This window comes from Anopheles ziemanni, chromosome 3 (genome assembly GCF_943734765.1).
Source record: "Anopheles ziemanni chromosome 3, idAnoZiCoDA_A2_x.2, whole genome shotgun sequence".
Classification (NCBI taxonomy): domain Eukaryota; kingdom Metazoa; phylum Arthropoda; class Insecta; order Diptera; family Culicidae; genus Anopheles; species Anopheles ziemanni.
Genome location: NC_080706.1, coordinates 17,510,909 through 17,530,857, shown reverse-complemented (window position 1 = coordinate 17,530,857; position 19,949 = coordinate 17,510,909). Strand labels below are relative to the sequence as shown.

General features: G+C 43.0%; 2 protein-coding genes across 2 annotated transcripts in view; one reads left to right on the top strand and one right to left on the bottom strand.

Annotated features, from left to right (window-relative positions):
- Nucleotides 1-16,377, top strand: part of LOC131284245 (neuropeptides capa receptor) — a 28,296-nt gene extending 11,919 nt beyond the window's left edge. The window contains exons 3-9 of the mRNA XM_058313099.1: nt 641-931; nt 1,032-1,208; nt 1,332-1,403; nt 3,985-4,129; nt 9,698-9,890; nt 13,626-13,736; nt 15,676-16,377. Coding sequence (XP_058169082.1) covers nt 641-931; nt 1,032-1,208; nt 1,332-1,403; nt 3,985-4,129; nt 9,698-9,890; nt 13,626-13,736; nt 15,676-16,377 — 1,691 coding nt within the window. The remainder of the gene's footprint in view (nt 1-640; nt 932-1,031; nt 1,209-1,331; nt 1,404-3,984; nt 4,130-9,697; nt 9,891-13,625; nt 13,737-15,675) is intronic.
- Nucleotides 16,378-18,967: 2,590 nt separating this feature from the next.
- Nucleotides 18,968-19,878, bottom strand: LOC131284244 (uncharacterized; the record flags this gene model as incomplete). The annotated part of the gene is made up of 2 exons (XM_058313098.1): nt 18,968-19,291; nt 19,366-19,878. Coding segments are annotated over 2 exons (837 nt in total), but the record flags the coding sequence as incomplete, so codon positions are not given.
- Between the last annotated feature and the right edge of the window lie 71 nt (nt 19,879-19,949).

The window sequence follows — 19,949 nt, the reverse complement described above, 5'->3', positions numbered from 1 at the left end:
GGAAGAAGCTGCGTTTTATTGGTGCCAGCGAAAGGCTTAGTGCAGAACAAATGTAGTTAGCGAATGGAGTTCCTTCCGGCGGAAGATGGGTTTTACCTGCGATCCAAAATAATATCAAGAAAATTGGTTAAACGTCATTTCCCAATCACTCTTGTGAAAAAAGGAGGCCATTTTCTGCAATCTTTAATCTCACACAAAATAAACACAACTTTCATTTCGAATATTGTCAACTGTTTCGTCACCATTTTAATAAATATAGATATTTGGAGTAATCCAAACATTTGCACACCAAATGAAACTAGTGAAGTGCAGAGTAAACTGTTTGAGTAAAGGATAAAGAACCTGATGTTTTGTTCTCAACCAGCCGTACAGTACGAGAAATAAAAATAGATGTAACCGTTGGTGCAAAGCGACATTCTAGTTGAGAAATAAATATTTAACTTAGTATTTTGCTCAGTTGTATTTTTTTTTATTAAAAATTCAAAATAAGAGAATAAATACTTTCCAAAATTAATTTGCTATGCCAATGTTTTAACTGCACTTGTTTTTCCTTCTATTTTGTGCAGGGTAAATAGTAAGCGATGACAATTCTCTGCATGTATTTTATTTTCTTTCCCTGCTCATCTCTCCTTGTAAATAGGCCTACCGTACGAGATTAGCCTCTACTGGCATCAGTACCCGTACAATCTCGGTCTGCCGTTTTGCAAGATGCGGGCGCTCTTCTCGGAGGCGTCGACGTACGTCTCGGTGCTGACCATCGTCGCCTTCTCGATGGAGCGCTTCCTGGCGATCTGTCACCCGCTGCACCTCTACACGATGTCGGGCCTGCAGCGGCCTGTGCGCATCATCGCCGGCCTCTGGATCGTGAGCCTGCTGAGTGCCGTGCCTTTCGCCGTGTTTACCGAAATCGATTACATCGCCTATCCCCCGAGTAGGTACCGCATACAACACATCGCACCGGATTCCGTTGGGTCGGAGTTCACTTTCTCAGTGCCGCGTTCTATTTGTTTCGTCGTCTTTATTTTCCATAGCGAACGAGAAAATCCTCGACTCAGCGTTCTGCGCCATGCTCAGCATCCCCGAAGGGTTCCCGCTGTGGGAGCTATCGTTCTGCCTGTTCTTCGCCTTTCCGATGCTCATCATGGTCGTGCTGTACGGGCGCATGGGAATGCAGATTCGATCCCGGACCCAGCGAACGGCGGAACTCGGTAAGCGACCACGGGGCGCAGTTCCGCGCTTTCCCCCGCAAAAGAGCCAACAAGGGTTACGAACAAATCGTAAACGGACTTGCATATTTTCACTCATCACGCCGTTGCTTTCCGTTCCCACAGGCGTTCGCAACGGCTCGGTTAATGGACCGTCGAGGGTGTCGCAGTCGCGGAAAGCCATCATCCGGATGCTCGGTAAGCGGTGGTTTCAAATAAGGGTTTTCGTATGCGAATGACTTTCCCATTCCTAGAAAAGGTTGAGCGTCTTGACAGTGACACAAGACTGTCTGCTCAGCAGAACGGTTTGATGTGTGAGGGAAGCTTTTAAGCACGGATCCATCAATGGGAAGGATTCTATTTGAATTTCCTTTCTTAGAAATACTTATAAACGGTCGGTACAAAGTGTCGTTCGTCTCGAACAACTTCTTATATGTTGCTTTCTAGTATTCTTATATCATTCATTTTAAAGTACATTTTATCGACTAGCAAAAACAAACTAAAAATCTTAATTTATTAGTCTTGTGTTAAGTGTTAAATTTGATTCGACAGTTTTGAATGTACAATTCCAATAAATAGGTAACTCGAGTGCATAACAATAAGAGATGAATCTGTGAAATGAACTCTGGGAAGTAAACCCTATGATCATTGATATCCTACCTAAAATATTCGGTGTATCATGATTTTTTCACCGGTTCGGTGTATCATGATTTTTTAACGATGCTGCATCGTTCTTATCGTTGTCGCTCAACTACCCAAATGGTGCGCCATTAACCTCCATCAAGAGGTTAATGGTGTGGATGGTCAGTTGCGATACCGTCGTTCATTTGCAGTGAGTTTCGCCTTCGTGGCGCTGGTGACTGACGTCGTTAACCTTCGGTTGGCACTTGATGGACATTAATGTCCAGCAGGACGAGATCGTTCCGTTTGGCGGATACTAAAGGTGAGCAAAAACAGCCAAAGTGTCCTATTTGCTGGTTGGCGATGGTCGAATGTTGCACCGCTACGTAATTGGCAACGGACGATCAAATCAAGATTAACGACGTTGATTACTATTTTTTGTGAAATGATCGGCAATCACGAGCTTATAAGGAATCAATGTGCAACATTTGGAAAGAGAAGTCTTAGTAATTGTTGAAGCTTAGTTTCAGACACTTAATGGAAGACCGTTTGTTCATACGACTATAAAACTGTTGGGTCATTTGGAAGAAACTTGGGAACTGAGCACACTCATAACCGAAATGGAGCCATCTGGGTCCAATCCAATCACCAAATTCTGGAAAATATTACACAACCATCTGCTCGACGTCCTGTGCTAGATTTTGTTCCCTTGATCATATTTCGAATTCAATCATAGATTACGTTCAAGTTTGGCTACACGTTCCTCAAATGCCCGGGGCCATCGCTTGCGATTCGATTTAGAGCGCACGTGTTGTGGAAGGGGTTCAGCGATGTGGCACAAAATCGGAGAACAGAAAGTGAACAGAGACAAACACGCAGGGCGGCAACTACTCGCACCGAGAAGACATCTTGAGCATGTCATGGAGCAGCTGCTTTCTTTTCGGCTTCCATTTACGACCTTCCCCCACTATCAGACATATTGTCAAAGGTTCTGTGTTGAACATAAACACACACACACACACACACACACACACACACACACACACACACACACACACCCATACGCACATCAACACCACACCGCGGTTCAGGAATGCTAGGAAGTGGAAAAACGCGTCCATCAAAATGCCACCGGGCGAACCCGGAAGACCGGCTGATCCGAGCCGATAAAAAAAAGGCCCACGAAGGATCGTCCAGGAAATATGAATCATAAATCCACGCGCGTCCTCGCTCTTCCGAAGGATGAACCCGAAGTGGGGTTTCATGTCGTTCGCACCAACCGTGCGATGATGGGCCCGGGTACGGAAAGAAAACACGGCACTCGAAGTGGAAAAATTGAATAGACAGCATAAATCAGACCGGCTATCGAGACATCCTGACGGGTGCGGCCAGCGATGACAAACGACCGTAATTCGAACAAAGTTGCTTTCCTTCCGTGTAGCACGTGGAGGTGGCACTCCAAAATTACCTGCCCTCAAAACCTGCGTCCCTTCGTCTGTTTACTACCGACCGGACGGTCCGATCCCAAAATAGTGATTCATTTTGGGAGCTCTAGTCAATGAAGGCGCCCGCTGTGGGGAATAAATCTCGCTCTATCGTGGAGTGTTCAGGAGAAATGGTTAGGAAATTATTACGAAAGAGCATCTTCATTACTATCGCATCCGGGAAGTGCTTCGTACGGAATCAACTGAAAACTGACCAGATCGAACTTACACCCAAAACCGAGGGGAACGTGATTTCAAAAGTTTAACCGAATCGAAGGGGAGCAACGGCACAAGTGAGCCACGGCCTGCTGAGCTGGTGACCTCGGGGGAAATCAGCACCATTCGCACATGTTCGCTTCTTGGAAGTGCACGTACAAGTACATGGCAAGTTCACCAACAGAGGTTGTTCACGTGAAAACTTTAAACCTTGAAAATGAGATATTAAACCGACAGATTGAGGTTTATTCGGAAGTGTATACTTGCTTTTCAAGCCTGATTTCCCCTGGTGGTGAAGTTGATGCAGTTCCGTGATGCTGGGTCGTTTTTTGTAAGATCTTGCGAGTGCGCTAGTTCCCGTCTAAAACGAACACCGTTGGGCCAATCACTGCATAAAACTCCTCCGTGGCAGCCGTCACTAAACGTTTCTACACTCTCGTGCTCCTTCTCCTTTCCAGCGGCGGTCGTGATCACGTTCTTCGTCTGCTGGGCGCCCTTCCACGCACAGCGCCTTCTCTTCCTCTACGCACGCGACTGGCAGCACTACAACACGGTCAACACGTGGCTGTTCTCGGTGGCCGGCTGGCTGTACTACGTGTCCTGGTAAGTGCCATCCCGGCGAGTCACTGCCATCTGGCACCCATTTATCTTCCACAAAAGCTCGGTCCTGCTTGCAGATGTTAATTGTTACCGCGTGTTTACTTATCATTACCCCCGACTGAATGGGGACTGAATTCTGTTGACTTCACCGTGGGTAGTTGGTGCTTCTTAGAGAGCTTTAAAATGTAGCAAACCTTTAGTTTGTTTTCATCTCGCTTGATTGTCCCCAACTGAATTGTTATTAATTTATTTTTAGAATCAGAATTCACTCACCTCTGGGCCGTCTTCTGCAACGCGTGAGGGTGCCGTGCGTCACTCGTTTGGAAAAGTCCTTGTCCCATAGTCGGGGGACCACTGTGCGTTGACTCCGTTTTGGAGGACGAAGGGAAGGCAACAAAAGGTCAGAATTTGTAGCACCTTTCCCGGGATTCTATTTATTCCCCACACGGGATGGCCAGCATGCCCTTCCGGTGTGGCATGATGAATATTAACGACTGTATATAATGCCCAGCGAGATACTAGCCCACCCTCCATGTGGAATGTTACAATCGAAGAAATTTCGGGTGTCACGCATCGGGAACTTTGCGTCCCTTTTACGACCTTTTCTTCTCGTTCGATGCGCTCGAAGAAAGGGATGAGAGGAAGTCTGTCCTATCTTTTGGCGGGGATGGTCTTGATTTGTTTCCGACCAGCAAGGGATGGAAATCGAATGCCTTAATCATGAACCGATTGACCATTTTATTTTTTAGCCTTCGAGCAAACACGGGAAACGCTTAAACAAATACAACCACTTGACAGCCAATTGGGGATGTTTTGTTTGACGCGGGGACGCGAATGTTTGACTTACTTTGTTACAGGAAAAAATCCCTCAGGGAATGCATGTGCTGTGCAAAACTCGTAATGTAAACCTCATCATTCCTATTGAAAAAGAAACAATCTGCACAAAGATGTAAATAAATTCTCAGGAAAATGCAGCAACGGAATGTGTTACCTCCGAAGAAACCTATCTCGCAACAAATCTGCTGATCTGTTTTGACTCTCGAGAGTTTCGAGTCGAGACACATAAAAACCAGTTCCAGTTCCTTACCATAATCCGTTACCCATTCCAGCAGACTTCTTTAATGATCCACTTCACGTTCCTTCTTTCGCCCGCTAACGTTCTCGCCGCAACATTTGAAGCAAACAAATAAATCTCATTTTTCCATTTCAATGGGAAAACTTTTCCTCGCGCTCACCTGCCTACAAGCCTGCGAAGGAAGAAACAATTTTCTCCTTCGTTATCTCTCCGTTGTCACTCTCGCGAAGGGTAAACAGCTCGGAGTTCGTGGAACAATTATGAATCAATTCGCTTTTCTTTATCACTTTTTCATTCTGTGACCGAAATTGTAGCGTGAATCGGTGTTTTGTTATGCTGTTTTCCTACCGGAACTGTTCCGGATCTCTCGGTTTCTAAGGGCCTCTAGTAAAGTTCTAACGAAGTGATTTTCACTCATCGAATCTAGATGACTTGTCGGATTGAGACGAAAAATGTCGACAAACAATGTGATTCTTTAAGACTATCATTGCAAATCGCAAAATGCGTCTTGTTAACTACATTTACAAAAAAAAACTATAACTATAACCCATGAACTAGGCATCGAGTTCCCGTGAAGATAGTTAAATCAATCCAAATGAAAGGAAGAATAAACAACGGAACATGTACCAGTATTAAAGCATATACGAACCATTTCCTGGTTTTGATGGTTATAAAAAAAGCATAAAAATAATGTTTCTACTTAGTAAAATCCCCAACAATCGTTAGACCCAGGTAATTGCGTTCCACGAGATGGTGATAACGATCTACATGATTAAATGGCTCAAAAACTTTACTTGACAATCACTTCACACTTGCCTATGCTCAGCCCAGCATTACACTTTATCACCAGCTACGACCAGAGTGAAAAGTTTCACTTTTTTTTTTAACACAACAGTTGGATTTAGGGACGGCCGTAACAAAAGTAATACGGCCGAGCGGCGTTAATATGAAAAGTTGTTATGTTGCGCTGGACGAAAATTGGTTTATGCAAAACAGTCACTCCATCACAGGAGAGAGTGTCGCGAGAGTGTGAGATGGTTTGAGTCAAAACAGGCTATAAGTAAAACAAGAACTCTATTCACCAATTGAAGGTAGTGTTGAATTCCGTAGGGGAAAAAGGCCTAGAAAGAATAAAAACGAAGCAGCAGGTATTACTACAAAGGAACAATGCGTTGGAATTCTTCCTGCTAAAATTGGAGATTTTTTCCCTGAGAAGCTTTGCGATTTATTCACAACAATCCCGACAGGCTGTTACCATTCCCAGGAACACCTCAAACATAACCGAACGCAGAAAAATATCGTCCATCGAACGTCCATTATTTCGACACGCGACATATTGCGAATGATAATCGCCGACCGCATGGAACGCCTTAAATATTCTGTCAGCGTAAATTGGCGTATAAAACCACCACCCTTCGTCATACCGAATCATTATAGCATTTAGTAGAGCTACAGCTAGCACAATATACCAAGAGATTTGATAGACAAACCCTTGAAAAATATTAGAGAATGAGATGGCAAAAAATGTACATGTTAGAATGAATGTAGATGTAATAGCATGGTTCAAGCATTTTGATCTTCCATGAAAATTTCTACGAGGGAAAATAATAAAATATCGATATTTCCATCAAAAGGGCAAACTGTCATCAATAGGAAGTTCGTAAGAAGTTGCACAAAAATAGAACCCGACATTGACAAAAGATGAACACTGTAGGTTTTCTCTTACGATAAACAAGAACTATTTTTGTTCCTTCTGAAGAACAACATGGTTTCAATGATTGTTTTTATGATTGGGAAAATGAAAAAAGAAATTATTTTTTCCTAAATGCAGCATCAAGGCACCTAGCTGAGGAACGATGTTTTCTTTTAGACTTTCCTTCACTATTTGAAGATGCTGCACGGTTTCGCTCGCGGTGAAGTAATTTTCTTTACATTTTCCACACAGATTGATCTCGAACGATAGACCGGGAGTGCACCATCGGTAGACAAACACATTTTACTGCTAAAAAGGATACCATTTGGAGAAAGAAGATTGAACGGCCTTGGGGCGTGTTGCGACTGTTCCTACGCTGGGAAGATATTTTATCTCAGATTGCAGTTTCGTTCTCCATCCGCCCCGCTCTAGCTTTCACGTTTGGTTGGGGGCAATTTTGCGGAAATTGAAATGACTTTCGATTATTACCTTCTTTACAAGCAAACGACGCTCGGCTCGGGAGGGGCGCCCTAACCGATCGTTTTCCTGCCAAGTTCTCGTTATTCTCCTCGCGCGTTCTCCGGAAGCGGTTGCAGCGGATCGGTGGGTGTTGTTCGGAAATTTATCTCTGAAAGTTCGATAAGAAATCGAAAGGATAATGCAGAACGTGATAGGCTCGTTTTGGTGTCGATAAAATCACAATTTTCTGTATCTTCCGGACAGTCCATTTTCAATCATTTACAAAAGACAGGAAAGCGTAAAAGAATGTCTATCGTATCCTGTTTGTTTATAATTTGGTTCTGGTTGTTCCAAACAAGAATCATCGCTGGCAGCCCCAAGTGGAGCTGTTTATGGGCCAAAATTATGCAAAAGGGGTTGTAGCTGAAACAAAAACACAACAAAGGCGACACACGTGGTGGAAAAAGCCGCCAAAATCTGAAACAAGCGAAAAGGAAAAAAGATGATACGAGTTTATTTTAAAAATCATGACTTTTTTCCCTTTTTTTGTGGCAGTATCCGTGGGAACGAAAGAAAAATGTCTACACGTATAGTCGAACGCTGTTGCGGCTTGCGCTCTGGCACGATGTGTAGCATCGGCATCCACCGGAATTTGCGTCCATTTTACCTTTGCCCAATCGTTCACGTACAAGCATGTGCAGGTGGTTCACGCACGTCACGTTTTTCTTTTGTGCTTTCTATCTGCTTGGTAGAGCAAAACGAAATGCACAGAAAACCACGGTAAACTTTTCCTTTGCTAAACGAAAACCAATTTCTTGCCTACCGTCTCCTACAACATATGGCCGGTGAAGCATCCTTTGTGCCTGGCGCTCCTCCGGGAAGAAACCCGGCTGGGGCTGATGCAAATTTCATTCGCTGAGAGGAGGAAAGTTTTTCAAGCAATGTGTTCTGCCGACGCCGTAAACGTTAAGCGATGCTGCTCGGTGTCGACCCCCGCGTTCCGTATGCTAGCTTTCTTCCCTCGAGGGGTGAAACGTGATAAAATCGCATCCTTTTGTACACATTCCATTCTTTCCTCATAAACCGGAACCATCCACCATTGCGATGGAAAAATGGGGTTACCGGTACGGTTGAATGGGACGTAGAAGTAGTTGGGAAATACTTCCCCAAGGACGCGTGGCACTATGTTGTTAAGCAAGTTCGGAGGGTAGTGAATTTTCAACCCGTAGACAAATTTCTTCAAATGTACCACCACCGGCTCGTATAAAAATGTACACTGTTTAAGTACATCTTAAGGAAGTTAGAGAAGGAAAAGAGGTGTTTCGGAAATTGAACGACTTCGCTCCATTCGATCGACTTTCAATATGGATATTTTGAGCGTAAATGTTACCGAATGCAAATAGATATTACTCGACATCTTGGATCGACATCTTGGTTACGAAACGTTACGTTCAATAGGAGAAGGGAAATGGAAAATTAACTCGTTCGGCGTAACTTAAGGGTCTTTTATTGATATAGTTGTAAGTTCTACCATGTTTCCATGTTTGTGTAATTTAATACTGTTTTTGTAAACTTTCAATTAACATATTTTATGTTAATGTTTATAATTTCGATTAGCTCTTTTATTGTATTAACAAAATAAGTCAAATGGGTTTTTCATATTTACTTTCAATAGATAGTTCTTGTCACTTTTGCAAATGGTAACATTTGTGGTGTTAAAAAAAACTTTCACCATGTACAATCACTGAACAAATATGAAAACAACTACTAAGAAAGGTTCTAGTTCCATGTCACCGAAGCTTTTGAGAAAAAAATCCAATTTGGCTTAAAGAATGTTGTAAAACGAGAAAAAGAAATGAACATTGTAGCGTATCCTATGAAGCCGATATCTGGTACAGGCAAGAAATGATTTTCAATGCAACTGCCCGTGGCAAAAGCCACTTGTAGGGTAACCTAAGCCACCGCCATAAGTCGTGATACAATTTCATTGAATCTTCAGACGGCAAAACGGACAGTAGACGTCGAAGTGTGGGCTGAAAAATGATCATCAATATGATCGCACAGCATTAGAACTGATATGGAAATTGAAAAGAAGTCCCAGAATAACGGCACGCATTTTCATCCCCAGAAGAGAGATGTTCCGACCCGGTTTCATGTTTCTTCGTTCTCCGGTGTGTCCGAATTCCGCAAAACGACGTCCCTGAGGTCGTAAAAAGAAGAAAAGAGTGCTATATAAACTGTTTTTAAGCTACAACCAAACGTATTATGTTTTTCTGTTCATTTTTGTATGGATTTTTATTATCATTCCGTCTATTTTCCACTGCTTTCCACTCCCACGCCGCAGCACCATCAATCCGATCCTGTACAACGTGATGTCGCACCGATACCGGGTCGCGTTCCGGGAGACGCTCTGCGGGCGGCGGCGCGGTTTCGGGTCCGGATTTGCCCGCGACCAATCGAGCTTCCGGGAAACGACGATTGATGTCACCATGGGCGGCGGTGGCAACGGGTACGGGGGCTACGAAAGTTCACGACTGGTAAGTGTTTCCAACGGGCAGACTGTTCCCGCCGATTGACAGCTCTCGAGTCTGCGGGAGGTAGAAAAGGAGGTTTCCTCCATTTTTGTTCCCCAGAGAACCAGCATTCTGTCGGAAGGTTGGTTGATTGAACTTCAAACACTTCCAGAAAAATATTTGCAGACAAAAACGGGGTGGGTGGATCCCACCAAATCGGTTGTAACGGAACCAACGAATTTAACACTTTATAGGTTCCATTGCGGGAAGAGATAATCGTTGCTAGGACAACATATTTTTGATGGAATTAGTTTCCCACTTATAGAAAAAGCACTATATTTATCAATATCGCTATCAACATCAATCGAGTAAAGTCTTCTTGTCATAGAGTTTAATATCTTCATTTTATAAATTTCATGTGGAATAACGTTTAGTCCATTAAATTACAAACATTTTATTTAACAACAACAAAATGTTATTTGAAATATTTCACGTACTTTATGTATGCTTAACTCTGTAAATTTTTTTAATTGATATTACATAGTACAGGAAAAACTCATAATCGGTTTACAACATAAAATTTATTCAAAAAGCAAAATCAATTGAATACCAAGCTGTCATAAATGATTCTATCGCATTAAAATGACGGAATATGAAATTGTGCAGTTTTGCAGAAACATATTAAGCACTTTTCTTGTTTGATTTTCATTCTCATTACATATTTAAAATCAAAACCATGCATAGAATTTACACTCCTCATCAAAATTGAATGGTCATCGAACACTTAATTATTCAAGCTTCTTTCAAGCACTATTTCAATCAACGGTAGGTACTTTTAATTTCATTATACTTTCACCCATGAATCTATTCCCGAGAATTAGTTTAAATATCCTTTAATAGAACTGCGGTGTACTTTCATTTCACTTTCACTCATAAATCTATTTCCGAGCATTAGTTTAAAAGTTTCCTTTAATATCTGCTCGAGAACTTCAGTTCACCACTCCAGTCATTTAGTATGCCATGATACTGACGTCATTATCCAACATTTTTGATCGCACACGTGCCTTTTTCAGTTAACCTACCCGGCGCACCATTGCAGGAGCGGGAGCTGACGTCGATTATTACGTCCTAAAATCAGATTAACACATCGCCATGACGAGGCCTAATTGAGGGCTCAAGGGCGTTTAACTTCCCAAGCCGACGGTTTAAAGTGATTCATCGAATATTGGATGGGAAGCGCCTAAATGAGCATGCACAAGGAAATGGTGCTGGAAAATTTTCCAACGCCCTTTCTCAGCAACAGCTTCCACCGACCTGCACCCCAGCCAGCCATCACAACCCGAAACCCTCCCGTGGGGAGGCTCACTTTGTTTCCCATTTCTTCGAACACCGTAATGTTGCGGTTCGCCTACGTAACACTTGAGATTTTCTACTAAACCAACGCGCGTGTGAATCACCATCCCGATAGAAGGATGGACGAGGGGTTGGGTGGGATAAGCCTGCAAAAAGGAGGATAAGCCATGCCATCAGCCACCAACGGCGAAGAGCGATGGGAGCTGCGAAGCAATACTCATCCTTTTTTTTATCTGGGAAGGTTCGCATCCGACGACTCTGGAGGGCCATGAATCAAGCACATCCGAGTTGCTTCCTTGTAAATCCATCGGCACGCGCCTTCGGTATCGCCTCGTTTGGTGGTCGATTTGTGGTGCCGTAGCCTGACCGGGACCTGAGATTGAATGCTCCGGGTCAACCGGGTTTGAATGTCGATTGATGGAAATTGGTGAAATTTGAGCTTTCCTTCCATTTTTTTACGGTTTCCCGGGCGCAGATGCCTTTCACTCGGGAAAGATCGTTTTTCCACCCTGTGCCTCGCCAAAGAGGGTGGTACGGTGATTTTTCCTGATTTTCCACCATCTTGGTGGTGTGCTCTTTTATTTCACACCATAAACTTTGAAAGTAAGCCGCACCCAGCGATGCCGACCGTGTTTGTCGTTAGGAATTTCTTCAATTTTCCAGCTAGTACCACTTCCCAAAGGGAAACGAATTTCGCGAGAATTCAACGGTTGTGCACGTTTGTCACGGCGAGTGATGGGACGGAAAATCGAATTCAACATTCCTCGACGTTTTTATCGGCGTGTCTCAACTCGGAACGAAAACTCGGTCCTCAGTAACCGTTCCGTGTTTTGCCGCTCAAATTTGAATTGTTTGTATATTAGGCTTGTATTTTTTCTAAATTTTCGCCGCAACCAAATATGCGCTACATTGCGGTGCAATGATGCAAACATGTTCCGTTCACCTTGTGCCACGTTATTCTCTTTCTCCAAAGTATTTTACCGTGTTTTTGCCCCACCCTTCCTTCGCACTGGTGAAATAAATCGTCTACTCGAGTTGCCACTACTTTATCTCTTAATTTCCCCAGTACAAACTGTGGAATGTTTTGGGCAAAACCCTTTTCAACGACCGCCTGCTGCTGAGGGTGACAAATTCTTGCTGTTGGCAAATATGATAACATCATTTTATACTGTTTTCATTCCAAACCCTTGGTTTGTGCTGGAGGTGGACAATTTTCAAAGGGCCCCAAAAATAATCCTTTTTCCAAACTTACCCAATGTCGAAGCCCTTTTCGAACGAAACCAGGGGCAGAGCAATATCTTAAAAATAGATGGAAACCATATCGGACCCACCTAAACCGACTGTAATCCTATCGTTTTTCTTATGTTTTTCGACCGGATGTGCTGTGGAAATGATGGCAATTCGGGTTTAGTGGTCCTTGCAGCGCACTAAGCTTTCAATTTCTGTGAAATCTTGATGTTACGAGGATAACCTCATTTCTTTTCTGTCCTTAGTCTTATAACAGCAAACGATATTGAGCAAATGACAAAATCGACCATATTTATTCCGAACAGTCAAAGCTTTAGCAGTCCTGGTAATCTTTTCAATCAACTCCGAGACAAAAGGATATCAGCTCGGAACCTTGGGGAAATCAGGACGATTTAAAAAGCGAATATATTTCCAATCAATCCGGCTTTTCAGTTAATCGATCTAGTAATTTCCTATAGTATGGGATGAAACACTTATGCGAGTCTTAACGGCTTCTGATAGATTAAGGAATATATCCTGCAGTCCGATACCATGTCGTGTCGATTATTTACAAAGCAAATACAAATCGACCCACCATAGAATCAGGTCTATGTCGTCCATGTTCTCAAAAAAGCCTCATTACCCTCCTGTAAATCCTTTATGTTTTTCTCTGTTTTATCAATCTATGAATATGATTCAAAATATTACAAACAACCATCCATTTATTGTTGAACAATTCATCATCGCCTCTTTTTTCTGGACATATTCATAACATAGACAAAGCTTTTAAATCTTTTTCTCACAAAAACAATATGGCATTGATTGATTGGTGATTGATGGCTATAAAGGATTATTTTTGATAAGGGAAAAATAAAACAGTGTTCATTTTCCATAATAACAACAAGTAGGTTTTAATCACATTAGTACAACCAATAATCGGATGGAATAGTGAAGGTTTAATTTCAAAATGTTTTGTTATGGGAATGTTGTTTTTTTTGGTTTTTTTTAATGCCAAATTCGATTTGTTATCCGCAGAGCTATTAGACTAAAAAAGAAAGACGATCCGTTCAAACTCTAACTTCACAACAGGGTAAAAGGGGTCCTTTATTTATATGCAAAATACATTGCAATTCGTAAGTGAACTAATGTAGATCTTCTATATTATTATGTTCTTCTCAGCTGCGTGCTCGATCCATGATGCAATCGAAACGTTCCCGGTTCCGGGGCAACCTGCATGCCAACAACAGCATTCGGTACAATGAAAACTGCATACGACGGAACTCCTTGCAGGTGAGAGTTGAAAGGTCCTCCAGTTCCGATCATTGGAGACCAACCGGACCAATCAAATGCTACCACAGTTTTCCTTCTCAGCTCATTTCCCACAGTGGCTATCGTTTTCAGCATGAGTTCGTCCACAATAAGCGAGTCCAGTGAATGACATGGCTGAGGTCATGCAATTCATACTCCGCCCTTCTCCGATGTGCCATTTCATTAGTTGCTAGAAAACGTCAAGGAACGTTAATTTATGCTGAAGCACCAGACCATCGCAAGACTGCTGTGTAGCTTCTAGTAATTTTTCGCTCCATGAACCTCTTCAAGATCCTTTTCCCCCGAAGTCATGAAGATTCGAACAGGAAATGAATGCTTATTTTCCCGTTGACCTAAATCGGTGGAGAGTCAGCAAACGTTCGTTGCCATTTCATGCTGCCACTTATCTACAAAAAACAAACCTTCACTTTGATATCTGTAGTTGGGCTCCCGCTAGCCATTCCTGTGAAGAAACAAGCCATTCGTATGGATGACATTGCTCGAGAGCGACGAGACAACATTTGTTTGGAGCTTTAATGTTTCCGCACATTAAGAATGTTATCCTTTCACAAAGAATGCTTTCGCGAGCTCTTTGTGATGATAGTTTATTAGTTATCGCTTATCAGGGGTTCTTAACCATGTATTCATTGGAGCAGGTTTTCAATAAAATATTAACAAAATAATAACTTTTTATTCATTTTAACCAAATTACAATTTAGATTTTTTGCTTAGATTTTGGTTGTGATGGTTTTACAATTAATTTATTACAATTGTTAAAAAATTCATTTCTTTTGTCATATGAAATATAATATTGAAAAATTTTATATTACAATATTAGAATATTTAAAACATTTGATGAAATATTTCCTTCGTTTATGGAATAATAATATATTGTTCTAAATAATTTTATCAATAATTCATGGCCATTTCTTTGCACGTTCAAACTAAAATCTACCGAATGATAAAGCCCCCCACCACAAGAGTAAACAAGAACTGTTGTTAGATTTTACGGAAACAGAGAATGTATCGGAAACTCTGTAGACGTCGTAAGGCTCGTGCCAGCTTTAACAGAAAACATATTTCAATTTATCTTTTGCCAGCGACTGAACGTGAGCACCGTATCCTAGTGAAACCACGATCGATCATTGGACACACACAGTAAGAATAGACGTCCCTCCGCGTACCACTTCCGTCCGTAATCGTACATTCTCTGTGCGAGGATTTTTCTGGCTTGAATCTTTCGTTCGATGTATGTTGGAATGTAACCCATAATCTGAACCGATGTAGACCGACAGCATCCATCGAAGCGTGTTGTCAGCAAAGAAACCTAGATTCTCGTGTCCTGAATGTTGTGTTACATTTGTACCGAGACATTCCTTTTCCTCTGTGTATCAAGGCTTAGCATTGGACACAATTCGATACCTACATATATAGTTTTCCTTCAATGCAATCACTTGGCTGGCCGGTGTTCCTATTTCCGCAGCATTCCACCAAGTTCTTGTGGGTGTTTTCCTCGCCTTGTCTCGTTCCGATCCTGTGTCAGGATAATCGATGTGTTTACAAAAGGGGGAATAGATCTGTAACCGACAATTGATTGTTTCCTCATAAGTTTTAAATCGGTAGCTCGTGCCACACAAACCAATCCCATCTGCGCCCTAACTGATATGTTTGTGCTCCACTGGCAAAGAGTTATGATAACGATAATAAGGCTCTCCCTTCTTGACTGTTCCTGTACGTGTGTCCCCAACTTCGTTCTACGTTTCCTGATGTCAACGACGACAGCTTGGAACCGATAGTACATAATGTATCCGAATCACAATGCCTACAATTCTACCCAACAACGATGCCTTCCAACCGTTCGATAATTAATATTAGTTTCCGATTGTTCTCTTTTTTCGGGTGCTTTATCTCGCCGAATCAGATTGGCAACATGCCCGGCAGCCGGAACTCGCTGTCGCCCAACCTGACCACCGATGTCGTCGTGATGTTGGAGAGCAATCTCAACGGGCGGCCCCGCTGCTATACGACCTCCGCCACGACGCTGGTGACCAATGTCGTGTCAAGCACCTCAACGGTGACGGAGCATAGTCTCAAGATACCGCTGATAAGCATCGACAGGCCGCTCGGGCCCGATGCGGTAGTTCCGGCCAGCGAGCCGGCGAGTCACAGTGACAGCTGCAACGATATTGCTTCCGGCAGCCTTCACCACACAAATAACAACAGCAACGGGTGTAATAATAGAAATTACGATACTGAATCTCCCCCGGTACGACCGGAAAACGGTACGGTTGATCCTCCACGAACGCTCGATGGTGAGAAGGATCAAGTGGACCACTCGAGTATGCCATCACCCACCGTTACCGTAATGCTGGCAGATGATTCGATGGATAGTCCCGTACGAGCGGACCTCGATGTGGCTGGAGAAGAAGTGAATTCATCCCCGGAACCCCCACTGAGCAACCCCGTCGTGCAGTTTGGTGACAGCAGCTGTCACAGTCTGGCATCCACTAAGTTTCACTATCTCCACCACCACCCGCAACTGGCGGCCACCGGGCAGCGGTGTGGCGAACCGGACGCCGATGTCGTGTTGCTCAGCGATCCCAAACGGGAAACGTGCATTTAACGGTACGGTGAGCGACAATTATTACTGTTGATTTCCCAACAACACCAGACGAGCAACACGTGGCCGGTGGAGGTTCTGCACGGCGGAGGGAGGATACTCAGACTGCGCGTCCCGGATACTCTCCAAAGGGTCCCGGCACCGGTACGGAATCGAATTTCCGAGCAAACTTTCAAAAAACCAAACGAAACAATAGACATTGCGGTGTGCGCTCGTGTGAGCGATAAGATAGTTTTTTAAGCGAGAAAAATGATCTGTACAGTGCGACAATGTGATGTTGAGCTTAGCGCAATCCCGTTTCACTACCAAAACCTAAGTATATAATCATAACGGATCTAACCGTTTGGATGGCGATTTTACATACCAGGCTACAAGTGTGTACCAAACAAGTATATTCCAAGTGATGTTTTTGCAGGTAGATGATCTTAAAGAGGTATGTTAAAGATGATGATGACGTAAAGGATTTATAAATTCGAAAAGGATTTATATTTATAGCTGTAGGGACACTAACATGTTTAACCCAAATATCTACGACCTGGGGAAGGAATGTAAAAACATTCCAATCTGTTAATAATGTTAAATCTTTTATACTTACTGTCAAAGAAATGAACTATGTTTGGGTTTTTTGAAACCAAAAAAATGATTTTTTAATTTAAATACGCCCATGAAACAAATAGTACAACAAGAATAACCAACTTGGAGGAATTCATGTTAAATAGTTAAGACTAATGATGATGAATGTTTTGTCATAAAACCTGTATTTTCAATGTATTTTTACTTGTATGATATTTTAACACGGATTAGTTATGAGTTTTTCAACTTGTTTTGAACAAAACTTCCATTACCGGGCGCCAAATTGTTTTCAAACTGCTGAGCCTTGCAGAACCGATAACAGTAAACAAATTGAATTAAAAGTTGAACAATTTTCCCCGAAAACAGGTCGTAGGCATTAGAGTTATGTGAAGATAGGAACGGAAGTGAGCATGTAAAATGGTAACTAAACGTACAAACACAGTAAATCCCCATAAAAAAAAGAACTGAATGCAGTGGATTGTTAGAAAATGGTTGCAGGAATAACATATAAAAGAAAACTTAAAAGAACGCTAGAGATTGAATAAACACAAGATAGGCAGGATACTATAATACGCTTGTTTCATTGATTTTTGTAAGCAAACACATTTCACTCCCACCGCTTCTCGCCCTACTAAACGTTTGCGAGCTACAATTTGTATGGCAAACATTAAAAAAAAAGCCTCATACAATCCAAATAACGAACCGGAGGGAACCCCAACCGATCGAGCGGCCAGTTCACATCTGCACAGAGCATCGCAAACGTTAAAAATGCTAAGCGTAATCACTTCCGGCTACGAGACCACGTGACCACCGACCAAACGACGTTGTAGTCGATCAATTACCGAATGAGGGGAGGAGACCGTCGAGGATTAGTTTTTTATGCTTTTATCGATACGGAACCGGAAGCTGGGCGGTTTGCAAATTTCGACCCCCGAGCAAATCACGGATCGCTGACGTTCAAACGGCTACGTGAGCTGCGGTCGAGACTTCCGGTAGATTTGATGTGCCAGAAAAACAAATCCGAAGGATATGTTTGCTGTATACAGAAGATAAATAAAACGTTCAAGATTATTGTATATCGGTGGGCTGTTTGTTTTTCTACTTTCTTTTTTCTCTTGTAAGGTTAGTATTTGTTCTGATGACCGGAGGGGTCGATGTGGGGATGAGTTTTGAACTCACTTGAAAGCATGGGTAAAGTTTATCGAAAGTTTCATGGCTTAGCATAAAACTTCGGCCGAAGTTTCATGCGTGCTTCCCGGCGCGCTTGGAGGAGTATACGCCAATCGGGATGAAAAGCAGTTTGAACGGACACGAAGGTGAATGTGAGGGTAGCTTTAGCTTATTTATTGATTTCCGGGTAGTTAGTGGTAATGTTGTCATAACTTTTTCCCCCTAACAGGGCACTTAATTTTGTGGCAGTGGCGTACGAGCTCGCTTGGGGCATACCTTTCAGATGAGAAGCTTGTCGCGGATCCGCTGAGATTCATTTAGTTTTCTTTCTTTTCGCTCCGCTGCATTTGTTTAACCTAAACATAAAATTGTTGTTCAACTGAAACCTTAATAACACTCTTCAGCTTTTTCATTGGATGCTTTTTTATTAACATTTATTTCGTTTGACCTTGGCCATACAAAAATCACAACGCGAAATCAAAAACAATTTAAACAAACGACACACAGGTTAGTTTTGGTTATGTTTATTAACTTTCATTCAATGATCTCTGATCCAGCAATAGCACAATAATGATGATAAAACCCGAACACCACAATAAACGGATTGTTAGCTACCATGAAAACCATAAAACAAATCTAACGTTTCGTAGACAAAGCAAAACCTGACAAAACATGTCTCGTCTACATGCGAATGGCATTTCATTTACGTTAGAAACGATATCAAGCATTAAATGGTAGCTAAAGAAGGGATTTGGGAAACCAACACACTCATTAAATGGCAAAAGGATACTGATTCTACTAGCCGGGATTGCATGCATTGCATTGGGATTCCTAGCACCAGATGGCTAGTCTATGCTCTAGCGGAGGTAAGCTGAAGCTGCACATTCGATCGTTCTCCGGTGTATTTTTGCGCATGAAACTGATCCACGTTGTAGAGCGAAAAATAGGCCGAGGGCAAAATCTCTGTACCCGACTGGTGCTCGTGGATTTCGTTGGATGCAAAGGATTCCTTCCGGCTCGGTCGGTACTTTGGTCCGAGGGCAGCAATTGCTTCCTCTAGGCCAAGCTCGGCCGCCGCTACAAAGTACTTTTTCGCCGTTGAACGACTCGGACGTAGACCGGCGAGTCCTTGGGCATAGAATACGCCCAAATTGTACATTGCCTGCGGGTGACCCTGGTCGGCGGCAAGCTGGTAGCATTCCAGTGCCTGAAACAAGGAGAGCAACGATACAACGTAATTCATCGTACAAACAGTTGAGCTGCTGAAAAACACCGGCTTACCATACGCATATCCTTCGGCATGCCATATCCCTGCTCGTAGCATATACCCAGATTGAACGCTGCCCCGGCATGCTGATGACTGGCGCCAAGCTTCAGGTGAGACACGGCCGCAGAATATTCGCCCAGTTCTAAATTGCGGCGCCCCAATTGAAATTCAATCTCTCCCAGAACGGAGAGCAAATTTTTGAATGCACCATCGACAGTTTCCGATTCTTTGGGAACTTCGGGGGAAGAAGGTTCGTTGACCAGGTGCAACTCAGTCGCAACGGAGGACGACGATTCGGTTGGCCGGGGAACTATGGTGGGTTTTCGATCATTGTTGATGTGGAACACGAAGTTCCTCACATCGACTCGGTTGCGGTCGGTGTAGTCCACAAAATCCTGCTCACGGAAGGGCACGAATGGGACCAATGACGATAAGAGGGCGTTGCTCTTCGGATTCTCGTCGACGTATAGTGTATCCGCGTCGTTGGACGGTGCGTGACGTATGGATGGAAAGTTACCAGCAGGTCTTAGCCCGAAGTACTGTGAAAGTGCCTCACAGTGAATCG